Here is a 16,955-nt window from a genome sequence, read left to right on the forward strand (position 1 = left end):
TCTGGTATTCACCAGCTGCTGCAGTTTTCCACACATTCAGGTGTGTGAAATACCTGCCACCCCACTGTGTGCTGTGGGATCTCCTGCCAACTTATACACCGTTACAATATAGTGTTCATCCTCCCACCTGGATTTGTGGTATGCAATATAAGTTTGCATGGAAGATCCAACACTGTTCCACCAATGGCAGCTTTTGGTGACTTTTGAAGCAAGTAGGGACATGTGAAGTCCTTATTTGGACACGTGAAGTCCTGATTTGGACATGTGAAGTCTTACTGAGGGTTTAGTGAATTCCTACTATAGGATACGTGAAGTCCTAAATTTGGATACTTAAAGAACAACTGGGGAATTTGTATTATTTGAATTATTAAGTATGTAGTGTATTGCTACTGTCCTATGAAATCCCTGCTACTGTCTGCTATGTTGGTGAATTCTATATAGCTTGTAGAAAATAAAAGGTTGGTCAGTATTTATTCATGCTCTAAAACCGCCGCTTTGGTTTTGGCCACATCCATAAATCACTGCGTCTTCTAATTTCCCATGTGATTGTTCAGAAGATATAGGTTTTCTAATTTTGAGAAAGAGTTGAGAGCTTTTATACAATTACTACTCCACAATTAACTTTAATACGTTTTTATATGCATTAAGAAATAGATTACAACTATTCTGAAAAGACCAACCTTGAGACTTTCCATTTATGATGAGCTGGGCAAATACAGCAGCATAATTTCCTTTCATTGCATTGCCAATATACATCTTTGCTGCATTTTCACATGGGGTATTAATTATGAATTCCTTGAGAGAACAAAACAAATGTTATCAGAATGAAAGGTTTCTTTTTTTCTACCTAAATTGATTTACTAAAGAGTAAAATGAGCTGATCCTTGGCCTGATTTACTAAAGTGTGGTGAAGCGAACATGTGGACACTTCAAACACTTATGTGAAGTAGAATTTGTGAACACAGAACCTGATCATATGATTAGAAGTCTACAGTGAACACAGGTTTACTTCACCTGGTGAACACAGGTTTACTTCACCTAATCTGACAAATTAGTAAATCAGGACTACATTCATTATGTGTAATTGCCAGCCATATAACAAACTGCAGTCTACTTTTTTAACTTTTATTTTAATATTCTGCTGGAGTTCGATCTCTCCATGGGATTGAACAAAGAACACATGGGCAGAGTCAAAGATTCTCACTAATGGCTGTGAACCCCTTGGTGAATCAGAGACCAGAGATCTCGCTGGAGCGGGGGCATATTGGGTCTGGTCTGGAGGCAGGGAAAGGGGGGCTTTTAAAAAAAGAATGTAACTGCACTAAAAGTACAGTTACACTTTAAATATAGGATATAATATTAAGGGGTAATTAAAAGAGAAGACTGGCCAAACCTTTTTTGACCATACTTCTGATACGAGTCACAAGGGTGTACTTACTTTTGCTCTCCTGTGACCCAGAGTCAGCTTATAGTGGCCCAGATAGCAAGCAATTGTGCTGCAAGTTTGAAAATGACTTGCTAAGCTATTGCTAGATATGCCAGGCTTCACAAGTTTTTTGTACAATCAAAACAAATCCACATTGCATGACTCCAGATCAACTTTCTTTGCAAACATTCTGTAAGTCTGCTGCAAGTTCTGGTTCAGTTATGTTGTGCAATAGTCCTCCCATCACAGGGGTCACTGTGACTTGCAGAGTTCTTGCTGTAGACTTACCACTGCAACTTTGCTCTTGCTAGAGACTTGACACACAAATTTGCTACAAAATAGAAAAGTGTCAAGTAGAACTTTTGCTCCAAATGCCCTGCAAGTGTGCAACTTGCCAGTGAAAATGTGCAGCAAGTTAACAGACTTATAATTCAACACTGCCACAAATTTGTGGCAAGTTATCCTTGCTATCTGGGGAGCTATAGTCCACTGTTAGCTATAGTGGCAGAGCCATTCCATGGTCTGGAAGGATTGCAACAATACTATCAGGATCCACCCAGCTGCCTGATTGACAGCTCGCTCCAGCTCTCAGTGTGTGGCTGAAAGCTGGCGCAAACTGTGCGCGCTCCCTCTCTGGCCCGACCCTTCAGTGAGTCCTGGTGGGGCAGAGCAGAGAGCAGTGACTGACAGTCACTGTTCTCCACTCTAGGCAGACCCCATTACATATCCTTTAATATTTGTGTGGTTTAAATTCACTAAATATCTCACTTTTTGCTATTTAACTTGAACTTAAAGAGTAGCGAATATGAAACTGGCAACTTTCTTCCATATCTCCCAATGTGTGTCTGACTGCCAACCTCCAATACATTATGTAGTGGAAGATAGCGCAAGCACTGAGAGAACACATAAAGCTTTCAAGGGATCATGGGAGCAAAGTATTACTTCTGTCTCAAACCTAGGCAACTATGACTGTGAAGGAATGGGTTGTCATTTTTTTTTAAATGGATAATAAACATACAAATGATGGTTCATGGAGTTTGTCTATACATGTATTTGGTGAGACATGGCTGCAGCATCGGGAAGTCACATGACATTTACTGCACATATAGAAAGTACAGGCCGGCAACTCGACAGCTTCTCCATAGAAAATATTTGTTTAAGCATTACAGCAATAACATCATCCAAAATTGTTGACGCGTTTCGGCCTTAGGCCTTCATCAAAAGCTTGAAGGCCTATGGCCGAAATGCTTCAGAATTTTAGGATGATGTTATTGCTGTAATGCTTAAATAAATATTTTCTATGGAGAAGCTATCGAGTTGCCGGCCTGTACTTTTTCTTATTTACTGCACATGTGGTTGCATGTATAGGCTTGCAATTTTTGTCCTTTTCTATACAATGTATACAGTTTCTATTTGATAAAGACCAGAAATCTCTGTAACATACCCACCACAAACCTCTGCCACAAGGCAAACCAAAAAGCAGAATAAGGGAAATTTTCAAGCTGTGTTCCTAAGGGACATTCCAGAATGAGAAAAGATTTTCTTCTGAGGAAAAATGAAACCATAACCAGGCTGTTACGGCCATTTCTTGGCTTCCTCAGAGCTAGACATTGCACACTGATTTCTGTAATCTGTATGAGTAAACTGCCATATGGATAAGTAGTTTTAAAAGTATATAAGCAAAACAATAGATTCAATATCTCTTTAAACAGGTATTGGTAAAAACTCAAACAATCGTCAGGTGAGGAAAAAATTTGTCACATTTACACCAAATCCATTTGCGGATCCAATACAGCTGGTATGTAGCATGTATTTCGGATGTCACTGGCTGGCCTCTCTACACAGCACATCATCAGAGGAGAGAGGCCAGCCGGTGGCATCCACAATACATATGTAGCATGTATTCACAAAGAAGGTGCAGGAATAGGTAGCAAGTCCCCCCCCAATGCCCAAACATGTCAAAAGACGGGGCTTGCTACGTGATGTCATCACTATCGCCAGTGGGAAATCAGCAGAGTTGTTCATTGTAAAAGTCCGTTTTTCATCTCTTGAATGTGAGTGGTTTTCAAAATAAATGCGATTCAATTTCTAAACTACTACACTATGGGATTTGCCTTTGTGTTGTTTTTTATGTTCTGTGTGATTTTCGTGGCACGCTGGAGTATCCATAGCTCTATCACAGCCAGGTGCAATTTATCTCTTTTGTATGAGATCTATACCACATGGTAAGGAGCTTCTGAGCATGGATGAACACTGAAGAGCGCATCAGTTTGCCATGTTCTTGTGGGCACATTGGGCTTTCACACAATTAGATAATTTTCAAGATATATTCCACTCTATGAGTGTGACTTGCACCATTTGTCTTCATTGTATCTGCATATGGACTGTATATGTCAAAATAATTTACTCTCTTGACGTTATATGTTTACATTATTTCCAAAACCTATTTAAAGGATGAGTTCACCTTTAAAAAAAAATAATAATAAAGGCACATTTTTTTTGCAGGTAAAAAAATGTGCATTTACTAGTTTTTGTTTTAGGAGCCTGGAAGCACCAGCGATTGGCAGATCGCAAATGTCATGCAGGTGTCCTGCAGACTGTCAGTGTAAGCTGTCTGCCCATACATCGTATGGCTAGGCAGTTTTACACTGACAGGAATAATCAATTAAAGAGGAACTGCAGTCTGCTCACATAATTTGTAATAAAAACATCTTTGCCATTCTGAAGCTTCCCTCCAACCACTTTGCATATTATTTTATATATACTGTGATTCTGTACTTGCCAAATATGCTGCAGAAATCTCCCTCCACTGAGTCTGGCTGCAACCATTTTAACTGTGGGCAGCTGAAGCTGCTGCCTGTTCACTTCCTGGATTTACACAGACACACAGAGGCACACCTTCAGCTCTGCAGCTCTCACTGGCCCTCTTATGACTCCCTCCCTTCCTGGTAAACTCTCACGAGAGAGAAAGAGAGAGAGAGGGCTGTGCATGATGTCATAAGCCTAGGTTTTTTACCAGACAAGAAACAGGAAGTGTGCTGTATAATGGTATTTACTATCCAAAGTTAAAACAACAAGGGCAGAAGATTTAATAGATGGAAAGATGAGAAAATGACTGAAGTTCCGCTTTAACTACCACAGCGCCATGGTAGTTCATTGAGAACTTCAAGCTGACAGCTGCAAAGGCTGTCAGTACTTATAGTTCATTGATTCACAGGGATCTGTGAATCAATGACGCAACTGTGTGGGCGGAGAGTCACACAGCCACGCTCTCTTTGAATTGTGGCAGTGAGTACAGGGAGCTTGCTGCCACAAGGGGGGGGGGGGGGGTCCTGATGCTGAACATGTCACAAGTTACACCCTAAATATGGGTGTGACCCTAACTACACCCTAAATATGGGTGTAACATGTAACATATTCAGAAAGGTGAACTTATCCTTTAAAGGGATAGCTCACCTATTGTTTTGCCTATATATTTTTGTCTAGTATTCCAATGAGGTGTTTGTCTTTGCCGCCGTTTCAGGGCCGAATTCAGACAGACAGCGGTGCTGTGCGATTCGCGGCCGGTTTATGTGTGAACCGAGCCTAAATTTGTATATGGGGACTGACTTTATGTAATGCTAAGGTTATTTAACTAAAGTAGGCCATGCATGCTACAATCTGATTGTACAACTCCCTTTAGATTTTCCAATGATGTATTACAAGGACCACCTAAACTAAACATAATTCATATTCAACCAGAAAGGTTGTTACATATCGTTGTTGGTAAATCTAAAGGAGATTTATGTTAGATCGGGTTATAGTGAGTTTGGCCAACTTGGTAGTATCAAGCCTACTTTTTTTTAAGCCAGCCTGAATCTAGTTTGCTTTTTTTGCACAAATATTGTTTTTGTGTTTTATTGTGCAAAAAAAAAAAAAAAAAAAAGACATAGGTACAACCAGCAGCAAGACATTGGAGTATTGCATGTAGCAAAATAAGGTAGAGACTTAGGGATTGATTTGCTAAAACTGAAGGGTAACAAAACTGGTGAAGCTCTGCATAGCAACCAATCAGCTTCCAGGTTTTTGTTGTCAAAGCTTAATTGAACAAGCTTAGGTTAGAAGCTGATTGGCTACCATGCACAGCTGCACCCGATTTTGCACTCTCCAGTTTTAGTAAATCAACCCCAAAGATTACTTTAAATCCATTGATTTGCTTTCTAAATAATTCTCTCTCACCTATTTCCAGCAACATTGACATAGCTGGGAATCAGAGGGATTGCAATCAATTTCTGTTACTATGTATTACTATAGTTGCCTGGACTTTTTAAGGATAACTATATAGTCTTTTTATGTTTTTCATAAATGTACATGCAAAAGAGGTCTGCCTCGATTGAACCTATGGTTTCACAAGAGTGAGAGAGATAGCTGTGTATGATGCCATAAGCCTGGGCTAATGACCAGACAAGAAAGAGGAAGTGGGCTGTATAAGGTATTTATTGGCAGAAAAAAAAAGTTTTACTAACCAAAGTTAAAACAAGGGCAGAAGATTCAATAGATGGAAAGTTGAAAAAATGACTGAAGGTCTGCTTTAAATACATTAATCCTTTGCATTTCTTTTAAGTGTGCTACCCAACTGTCCCTGCTCAGCCAATATCTAAGCAGAGTTGGGACAAGTAAGTAAAACATTTGAAAGGTCAAGGTACAGTATGTGACCCTCAAAAGGATAATTGTACTAAAAGTACACTTCATCCTAAAATGTTGTCTCCTACTGTTTGTTCTTACAATTTCCTTTGCATCTCTTCTGCTCCATTCCCTCAAAAAGTGAAGAGAAGAAACTCTGTAAGTTCCAAGTTGCCTGGTCAGAACTTACTCAGGGCTAAGAACTCTCTCTCCATGCCCACATAAGAGCCCCAAGGCCTATAAACTGACTGCTCAGGCACTCAGTGCTGCTTAATGGCCAAAATGGTAAGAGTCCATGCAATCCTATACCAGGAAGTGCAGAGTATGCTCCCTTCATTTAAATAAATATATTGGTTTGTCTTGTATGGCAAAAGGAAATGAGACTACAATGAGCCAAACCTGATTAATTGAACATCAGAAAAATGCTACCTGGGCTGACAAACCTCAATTTCTGTAGTGAAATGCAAATGGAAGGGTCATGATTTGGAACACACGGCATGTATCCAACAGCTTAGGTTTGTGTTAGTAGGGGTGTATTGATGTGGGTAATACTTTCATTACACACAAGGATCCTTAATTACAGCTAACCATTAATTAAATGTTACAACAACTGTTGCTGACCATATGTACCCCATTATGGGTGCTATTATGGCATGAAATCAAAACAATTACGTTTTCCTCCTGCTTGATTGAGGAAGTTATCGACATGACACAGTGGATTTTGGATTTAACATTCAGCATTACTAATCATTTCCTTTTTTATAGCTACTGGGAAAAAGAAAGCAGAAGTGCTTACAGAAATAAGATTTCACAAGATGATTAGGTTATGTCTGGTTTAACGATAAAATCAGCACTTAATTCTTACCTGTGACACTGGATCAAACACAGCCTCTGTGAGAATCCCTCGTACATTGCTGCCATGTCCCCGCTCTGTCATTGCAAACATTCCTGTGATGTCCTGGTTCTGTCAGAGAACAAAAAACATCTGATTTTAATATTCAGAAAGTTAAATTTAAATTATCTTCCAGTTTTATGACATTAAGCCCGGTACACATTTGTGCAATCCAGCCTGAATCATAATTAATTATAGAAAATAGCATAGTAGGAGGATACCTGCAGTTACAATTGCAAATCAAAACAATTAAAGTGGATGTAAACCCTCACATATACCCAGTGAAATGAACAGCCTCAGATGATACACAGAGATGAAACAAATCTCCCTACATAAGATTTACATGTAAATCTACTGTCTTCATCTGTATATATCCTTTAGAAAATGCACTTCCTGGTTGGCACTGCAGTGAAGCCCGGGCATCCAGCCAAGACAGCCGATTGGAGGACAGACACACACCCTCTCTCCTCATTGGCCAAGGAAGAAAAGGAATGTGCATAGCTCTGCTCTAAAACAGCAATCTGACTGCTAATCTATTTATAGCAACCTCCCCCACGCACACTTCAGGCTCTTGTCTAGGAGAACTTGTCAAAAGTTATCAGACTGATAACAGAGCTACTGAGCAGGAGAAAGCTACAGGACATAGTGCTCTGAAGAGAGATAAGAAAACACTACAGACATATGTGCCCAGCTCAAATTTCATGAATCGGGTTTATATCCACTTTAAGGGAAGCAGAGATACAAACAGCAAAAGTTATATTAAAAAAAAAAAAGGAAAAAATTCTAGCACCGCTGATACCTACTTTTCCTTATCTCAGCGCTATGGTGTTTAAGTTTCAACCGCATGCACAGTATAAATTATTACAACACTTATTTCACATATCGTGTATATCAGCAGCCGCTTAAACAAAACAATTCCTCTCATAAGATAAAAACGTCCCAATACTACGGTATGCAGCAATTCATCAAAAGCAGCGCTCCTGTCAATATTTAACCACTTAAGGACTAGCCTTGTTTTGAGATTTTGGTGTTTACAAGCTTAAAACAGTTTTTTCTGCTAGAGAACCCCCAATTTGTGTTTTTTCTAACACCCTAGAAAATAAAATGGTGGTCATTGCAATACTTTTTTTCACACTGTATTTGCGCAACGGTCTTACAAGCGCACTTTTTTTGGAAAAAATTCACGTTTTTGAATTAAAAAAAAATAAGACAACAGTAAAATTCGCCCAATTTTTTTTTATATTGTGAAAAATAATGTTACGCCGAGTAAATTGATACCCAACATGTAACACTTCAAAATTGCGCCCGCTCGTGGAACGGCGTCAAACTTTTACCCTTAAAAATCTCCATAGGCGACGTTTAAAAAATTCTACAGGTTGCATGTTTTGAGTTAGAGGCGGTCTAGGGCTAGAATTACTGCTCTCACGCTAACGATTGCGGCGATACCTCACATGTGTGGTTTGACCATCGTTTTCATATGCGGGCGATACTCACGTATGCGTTCGCTTCTGTGCGCGAGCTCGTCGGGATGGGGCGCTTTAAAAAAAAAATTTTTTTTTTCTTATTTATTTTACTTGATTTTATTTATTTTTTCACTGTTTTAAAAAAAAAAAAAAAGTGTCACTTTTATTCCTATTACAAGGAATGCAAACATCCCTTGCAATAGAAAAAAAGCACGACAGGACCTCATAAATACGAGATCTGGGGTCAAAAAGACCTCAGATCTCATATTTGGACTTAAATTAAATAAAAAAAAAAAAAAATTGTGATTTGAAAAAATGACAACAGAAAAATGTGCCTTTAAGACGTATGGGCGGAAGTGACGTTTTGACGTCGCTTCCCCCCTGCTATAGTATGGAGACGGGTGGGGGCCATCTTCCCCTCACTCGTCTCATACACAGCCACGGACAGGTCCCGATCACCTCCGCCGTTGATGACGGCTCCACTAAGCGGCGGAGGGCACGGGAGAGCGGCGGGTGGGGGGGTGGCACCCCTCCCGCCGCCGATAATGGTGATCTTGCGGCGAATCCGCCGCAGAGACCACCATTATCGTAAACAGGACCGCCGGCTCTAAAGATGGATATCTCCATTGTGGTGGCAGCAGCTGCTGCCGTTACCGAGATATCCATCCTCAAACTGCCGACGTATATGTACATGAGCCAGTCGGTAAGTTTAAAGTGACTCGCTAACAAACGTCTCTCAACATAAGTGAACAAAAAGAAACAATAGGGGTAGCAAGTGGTGATGAGAGAGTCTGAAGTAGACACAGATGGTGATCTTAGTATTGTCTGTAAAACGTGCACCAAATTCCTCAAGACAGGGTGTCACACTCCCCTCTGGGGTTTAAACTCACTAGACTATGTGGAGTTTTTCTTCTCATGTTTACGGTACCTGTGGATTTAGTTTGAGGCTCTGATTGAGGACACCATGCGGAGGTAGCATCTGGATATCTGTTGAGGCTGATATATTTCAACGGTTCGGTGAGTTTAAACCCCAGAGGAGAGTGTGACACCCTCTCTTGAGGAATTTGGTGCACGTTTTACAGACAATACTAAGATCACCATCTGTGTCTACTTCAGACTCTCTCATCACCACTTGCTACCCCTATTGTTTCTTTTTGTTCACTTATGTTGAGAGACATTTGTTAGCTAGTCACTTTAAATATTGACAGGAGCGCTGCTTTTGATGAATTGCTTGATACCGCAGTATTGGGAAGTTTTTATCTTATGAGAGCAAAAGTTATATGCAAATCTAGAATTTTTTTGTAAAAGTGACCTTGGTCCCTCTTCCTGATCCTTCACATTGGTATTTTTTATAAGGCAGGCCATCCTCCTGATAGACAAAGAAGCTATAGATGTAAGAGATGGTGGGGCCAAGTTTCATTTTTCCTTTTTGGAAAAAGCTGACATTTGTATATAACTTCAGTTGCTTATATGGCTGGATCCAATGTCTGGTTTCACACGAGGGTTCCCTCTGCTCATGCATTTTCTTCATCGTATGCTCACTTTGATTCGCCCAGTCTAATGGGCAGTGTTTCCAACCTCCCACAACTTTTTTTAATGACAACACATTTAAAATTTACTGACAGAACACTTTTTTTATTGACATCCTGAAAATGACAGAAACTCCTATTATAAGCTCAGACAGTCAATATTGAAACACCTGCTGACTACTCACAATAAATATATTTCAAGTGGGCGGCAAGTACAAGCACAGTCATGTACATGTATGTGACCCTCCTTCTTCTGGGTTTGGGGAGCACATGTGTGTGCCCCCCTGTCGGCCTGTGCTGTGGTTGGACACAGCATGAGTTTGGCAGCAGATTTCAGCCAACAATTTTGTCTAAAAAGGCTGATCGGCTGTGTCCAATCACACACAGTGTTCTGTGTGTACAAACACACAGAACTCTGTGTACATAGGAACAGAAATCTGTCTTGGTAGGGAGATTAGTAAGTAAAAGCAGCACACATTACACTTGTTATGCCCCGTACACACGGTCGGACTTTGTTCGGACATTCCGACAACAAAATCCTAGGATTTTTTCCGACGGATGTTGGCTCAAACTTGTTTTGCCTACACACGGTCGCACAAAGTTGTCGGAATTTCCGATCGACAACCACGCGGTCACGTACACCACGTACGACGAGACTAGAAAAGGCCGGTTCAGAACCAAGCGCGGCAACCTTTGGGCTCCTTTTGCTAATCTCGTGTTAGTAAAAGTTTGGTGAGAGACGATTCGCGCTTTTTCAGACTCGTGGCTTTCAGATCGTTTTCTGCCGTTCAGTTTGTGCTTGTGGGTTTGTATTTGCTCTTCAGTGCGTGCAGTCAGTTCGTATCGGAGTTTTCTGTGCGATCTTGTCCGCTCGTTGCTGTTTTTCAGGTCGCTCTTCACAGGCCTTGCTGTTCTTCAGTGCGTTCTGTTACTTCGTTCTGAGCAGCCGACCGTTTTCTAGCCATGTTTCGTATGCGTACTCCTCGTACAGTTCGTGCTGTGCGGGGGCTTGGTGTTGGGGTCCTGACCTTGACACAAGTCCAGTCCATGAACAGGGCGAGGAGGAGTTCATGGACCAAGAATTGGTTGCTTCAGCGTGACCAGTTCTTTCATATGCCTTTGCTCCGTGAGATCCGTGAGAATAATCCTGGTGATTTCAGGAATTTTCTCAGGATGACTGACCCCGTATTTCACCGTTTGTTGGCTTCGCTGACCCCCTATATCAGCAGGCAGGATACCTGCATGAGGCAAGCCATCACTCCGGAGCAGAGGTTGGTCGCTACCCTGCGGTATTTGGCGACAGGGAGAAGCCTGCAGGACCTCAAGTTCTCGACAGGCATCTCCCCCCAGGCTCTTCTTTGTGGACATTTACTGCTTGTGTTTGTTTTAGCTGACCCTGACAGAAATGTGTGGAGTCCAGAAAATGTCGTGATTGTGTAACCTTATACAAAGCACTGTTGGCTGTTATTTACTAAATGCAAAGACACTTTTCACTACAAGTGCACTTGCAACTGCACTGAAACTGCACTTGTAGTGCAAAGTGGATTTGCCCTTAGGAAATTACCCCCATTTTCTCATCAAACAACAATTCATCTCCCCAAAGGACATATTTGAGTCCTTTAATCTCCTTCTGGATCAGGACGTTTCAGGCTCCGGCCTTTCCTCCTCCTCCTCCTCCTCCTCCTCGTTGCTGTAATTAGCACGATCCTGCTGTCTATCCGCCATGTGCTCTTCCTCCACTGCGCCGAACAAAAAGGGGCGGGGAATAGAATAGAAAGAACGTCAGGGGCGGGCGGAGTTATACGCATGCGCAGTGTGTATAAATCGTAACGCGCGCGTCTTACGTACGATCTGTGAGCGGAGGAAGGAGCATCGGAGACGCCGATCGTGCTAACGAAGGTAGGATCTAAACTTGGGCCTATACTGCTTCAAAATTGAAGCCTGTATTGTAACAAGATTAGGGGAGTTTGGCCTGATATTAGGGTTTGTCTTGTGTTGTGTCTTGCAGAGAAAATGGATGGGTTCAACTACCACAATTTCCTGCCCCTGTTTATTGACAAGTACAGAGAGCTGCCCTGTCTGTGGCAGGTCAGACACCCCCACTATAACCACAAACAGAAGAGGCAGGCAGCGCTGGAGAAACTGCTGGAGTTGGTGAAGCCGGTGGTCCCCACAGCAACCATCCCTTATTTAAAAGCTAAAATTGGTGGCCTGAGGAGCACTTATCTTAGGGAGCGCAAGAAGGTCACAGATTCCCAGAGGTCCGGAGCTGCAGCAGATGACGTTTATGTCCCCAGGCTGTGGTACTATGAGAGACTGCGATTTCTGTCAGACCACACTGAAGTCAGGGAATCCCTCTCTACTCTTCCTTCCACGCTTCCTTCCACACCAGCTGAGGCTTCTGATGTCCAACCTAGGCCTTCCAGCCAGGAAGAAGTGGAGGAGCCAGGCTGGAGTCAGGTATAGCATTCTTCTACAGATTTCTGGGCAATAAATAAATGATGTTTACTAGATGTTATTATTGATCACTAATTGATGCTTGAAAGTGTTTTACATATCAATACACAGTAGTGGGCACCCAAAATTGGGACAAGAATGCAAAATGCTGGGCTCAGAAGGATAGTCTGTTATATTTGTTAACATTGAATTTGCAGCAGTCAGGAGGTGAAAATTGTGTGTGATTGATGAAAACAATACTAAAACTATGTCCCTTTTTCATACACAGGAAGACCTCAGCCAGGAGGAGGCTGTGGAATGTGGCAGTCAGGAGGAGGCGGGGATTAGTGGCAGCCAGGAGGAGGCGGGGCTAAGTGTCAGCCAAGAGAAGCCAGGGACAAGTCGCAGCCTGACTGAGTCTCAGGTCCCTCCCCTCCGCCTGCCATATAAAAGGGCCAGGAAGGCCACTCCCAGTCCTGTGCAGGATTCAGTGTACAGGCTGATCCAGGAGGCTTCGGAGTCCCTCCGAGCCTTCCCCAGTCCTGAAGAGGCCTTTGCCTGCATGGCTGCCACCAAATTGCAGGGCATGCAGGAGGGCCAACGCAAGATTTCTGAGGACCTGATTTATAAAGTCCTTCGTAAGGGGGAGAGTGGGGAACTGACACCCAAGACGGATGTCATTGAGATGGACCATCCTCCTCCTCCTCCTCCTCCTCCTCCTCCTCCTCCTCCTCCTCCTCCTCCTCCTCCTGCTGCCACAACTCCACCACCACAGCCAAAGGCTGGAAGGAAGCGTGGAAGGAAGACCAAAGAGTGATTGCCCTGGGTTCAGTCTGGTCTGACAGAAGATGCAGTCTCTCGTATGACCACAGCCTGGGGACACAGATGTCATCTGCTGCTTTCCGGATCTCGGGGACTTCTGGACCAGACTGCCCTCCCTTAGATATGGACTCCTCAGGCCACCAATTTTGCTTTTAAATAATTGATGTCTGCCCTGGGAGTCCAAGGCTTCGCCCACTTCTGCAGTTTCTCCAGCATTGCCTCCCTCTTTGTTTATAGTTGTGACCCCTTAATAAAATATTTTTAGGTAAATTCTACTCTCCTGTGTGTGTTTTCATCCAAAAAGGACAGTTTGTTGGTGAGTATTCAGGTACATTTCTAAAGTACAATGTGAAATTAACAAGGGACAACAACACCAAAGAATCTCCTCCTACAGATTAAATAGAACAACATATCAATGGTGTTGTGGGAACTTGTCACAAAAAACACACACAAACATTTTCGGGAGTACAAATCAAAATCACCAAAAAAATAAAAAATAAAAAGAGAAACACAAAAAAAGATTCTACATTAAAGTAAAAAAAAAAAAAAAAATATGTTGTCAGATGTGAGAAATCAAAAGTAACGAAAAAAGTTTGTGAGAAGTGTGTGTGAATATGAGCATCAAAACGACTTAATTCTTGTCACATTATAAAGAAGAAGAGAGTGCGCTGTATTAAACCATTTTGAACATTGCAGCGTGACGAAAATGCTTTATCCATTACGAACGCTAAGTTTACCAGAACTAGCTGTCCCGTGTCGGAATTTCTTCTGAGCATGCGTGGCACTTTGTGCGTCGGAACAGGCCACACACGGTCGGAATTGACGCGATCGGATTTTGTTGTCGGAAAATTTTATCTCCTGCTGTCCAACTTTGTGTGTCGGAAAATCCGATGGAAAATGTCCGATGGCGCCCACACACGGTCGGAATTTCCGACAACACGCTCCGATCGGACATTGTCCATCGGAAAATCCGACCGTGTGTACGGGGCATTACTCACACAGTTAATCCCTTGCTTGTCCCTAGATGTTAATTCCTTTCCCAGCCAGTGTCATTAGTACAGTGTCCAGTATTATTACTGATCACCGTATTAGTGTCATTAGTACAGTGTCCAGTATTATTACTGATCACCGTATTAGTGTCATTAGTACAGTGTCCAGTATTATTACTGATCACCGTATTAGTGTCATTAGTACAGTGTCCAGTATTATTACTGATCACCGTATTAGTGTCATTAGTACAGTGTCCAGTATTATTACTGATCACCATGTCACTAGCGACATTAGTGTCAGTTAGTTATTCTCCCAGCCAGTGTCTATTAGCATCAGATTGCCCGCCATTCTATCACAGTCCTACTATAAGTCATTGATCACTACCATTACAGTATCTACCATAGTTTGTAGGTACTATAACTTTCGCACAAACCAATACTTTGTTAACACTTATTGTGACTTTTTAATTTTTTTTACCAAAGACATGTCGCAGAATACATTTTGGCCTGAATTTATGAAGAAATTCGATTTTTGTATTGGCTATGTTTTATAACAAAGTAGAAAATATTGTGTTTTTTTTCAAAATTTTCAGTCTTTTTTTGTGTATATAGTAACAAAAAAACCAGTGGTGAACAAACACCACCAAAATAAATTTCAATTTGTGTGAAAAAAAATTACATAAATTTCATTAGCGTACAGCAGTGGCAGCCCATCCATATAGAGCGCCGCCTCCCCTATCTATGCGTCCGCCCCCCTGCTCTACATATCAGTGGAACCGGGCCATGGATTTCAATGCGTGGTGGGTGTTTTTTTTTTTAAGCACCTGATTAGAGCCAGAGGCTCTAATAGGCTTCAAAAAAGGGTGGCCTCAGAGTGCAGAGCATTGCGCTCCAAGGCCACCCAGTTGTGTGACCATAGCGGAAGAGGATACACACGGCAGAGGAAGCTGGAGGAGCGGACACTGGAGCCGCCGCGGGTAAGTACCGGACTGCCTGGGGGGCTGCTGTTTCAGTGCCGTGCTGGGGAGTTCTTTGTTTGCCGCCCCCCAAAAGCAGAATCCACCAGCCGCCACTGGGATACAGTGTTGTATAACTGAGCTACTTTACCTGGCACAATTGCCAGGTAAGGTAGCTCAGTGCTGAATAGAAAACATGCCCTGTCATGAAGGGGGTAAAACCTTCCGAACAGTTGGTGGTTAAGCAGTATAAATTATATGTAAACATTAACAATACTCAGAACAAGTAATTTGGTGGCTTTATAATGAAAAATTCCAAACAAAGTGGCAAAATGTGAGCGTGACTAGAATGGTGAAAGCCCTGGGGCACCCTGGGATGAAACTGAAAAATAAGTTCTGCAGCGTGCTTAGAGTGATCAGCATGCATGGCCAGATTTTGGCTAACAGTGGGAGTGGCTTAAAGGGGGATCATTAAACAGAATGTGTGCCTAGTCACTCCATAAACACAAATTTAACAGTCCTTGTGCTCACAAAATATTCCCTTTCACCTTTACAGAAAACTCTGCAAGGTGAACTTACACAGACCCCTCTCCTCACCCCAGGTGCCGCTGACCTGGACTGCAGCAATCTCCGGTTCTAAGCCCCGGTATATCTGCGCCGGGTGTCCGGGGCTTAGAAATCCCCTGAGCTGAATGTCCAAAATGTCCCTCGTCAGGAGGGACGTTTTGGAGCATTCTAATTGCTCAGCACCATCACATGGGTGGCGCCGACCAATCAGCAGCCGCATAGCCCGTCCTGTCAGCTATGGAGAAGACGCATGGCTGCAGAGAGGATTTCTAAGCCACGGACTCCTGGGGCAGAAATACCAGGGCTTAGAACCGGAGATTGCCGTGGTCCAGGTCAATGGGACTGGGTGGGGGACCTGTGTAAGTTTATCTTACAGATTTTTCTGTAAAGGTGAACTTACACTTTAAATAGGTCTATTGCATATGCACACAAAAAGGACTGACTGAGTCAACCTTAAAGAGGAACTTCATTAAACCCAGCATCTTGTTGGGACAAAGAACACCTTGGTCAGGATTAGGTAACATACAAAACAACATATAGAGTGCAGCAGTCAGGATGAACACTCTGTTCACATCGAAGTCCCTCCTTTTATCAAAGTCCCTAGCTTTTCCCTATATATCAGGGTTCCAAGAGTGCCTCCTTACCCCCCTCGCCTTAGTGTATTCACTCTGAGGAAGGTGGTCTGTGGTCCCCAGAGCCCCTCTCATCAAAATTCCTGGTATTTCCCCTTAAATCAGAGTCTGCAGGAATCCCACTCACAGTGCAAGGGGGAACTCTGAGAAAGTGAGGTAAAATGAACCTAAAGGGCAAGTGTATTTTTTTCTTCTTTTTACTTACTTGCCCCCACCCCTCTGAGAGCTCTGCCCACCTTACCTTTAGCCACAATCCAGTGATCTATACGGCCCAGCACCGAGGTGCTTCATACTGCACATGCACACCACATCCCCTCCTTTCCTATGGGAAAACCCTAATCATGCGACCTCAAGTGGTCACCTTACAGGGAATGAGGGGAAATATCCATAATCCTCAATACAGATAAACAGTTAAAAAAAACCCTAACATAGCATATAAACCCTTACCTACTTTATACTAAACAAAATATAGAAAGGTTAGTTAGAAAAAACTTAATATTGCGACTTTCAAATAGGGCCACTGATTCTTTAGACTAAACGAAGATGTGGACTTGATAATTATACAACATATGCCCCTTTAG

General features: G+C 42.4%; 1 protein-coding gene across 2 annotated transcripts in view; it reads right to left on the reverse strand.

The window, feature by feature from the left end:
* The window catches only part of ACOXL (acyl-CoA oxidase like), a 513,410-nt gene that overhangs the window by 384,905 nt on the left and 111,550 nt on the right, over positions 1-16,955 (reverse strand). For both annotated transcript variants that reach the window (XM_073628050.1, XM_073628051.1), the window contains exons 5-6: positions 6,954-7,052; positions 681-795 (exon numbers count right to left, since the gene is read on the reverse strand). In XM_073628050.1, coding sequence (XP_073484151.1) covers positions 681-795; positions 6,954-7,052 — 214 coding nt within the window. The remainder of the gene's footprint in view (positions 1-680; positions 796-6,953; positions 7,053-16,955) is intronic.

This window comes from Aquarana catesbeiana, linkage group LG04, assembly GCF_042186555.1.
Source record: "Aquarana catesbeiana isolate 2022-GZ linkage group LG04, ASM4218655v1, whole genome shotgun sequence".
Classification (NCBI taxonomy): Eukaryota; Metazoa; Chordata; class Amphibia; order Anura; family Ranidae; genus Aquarana; species Aquarana catesbeiana.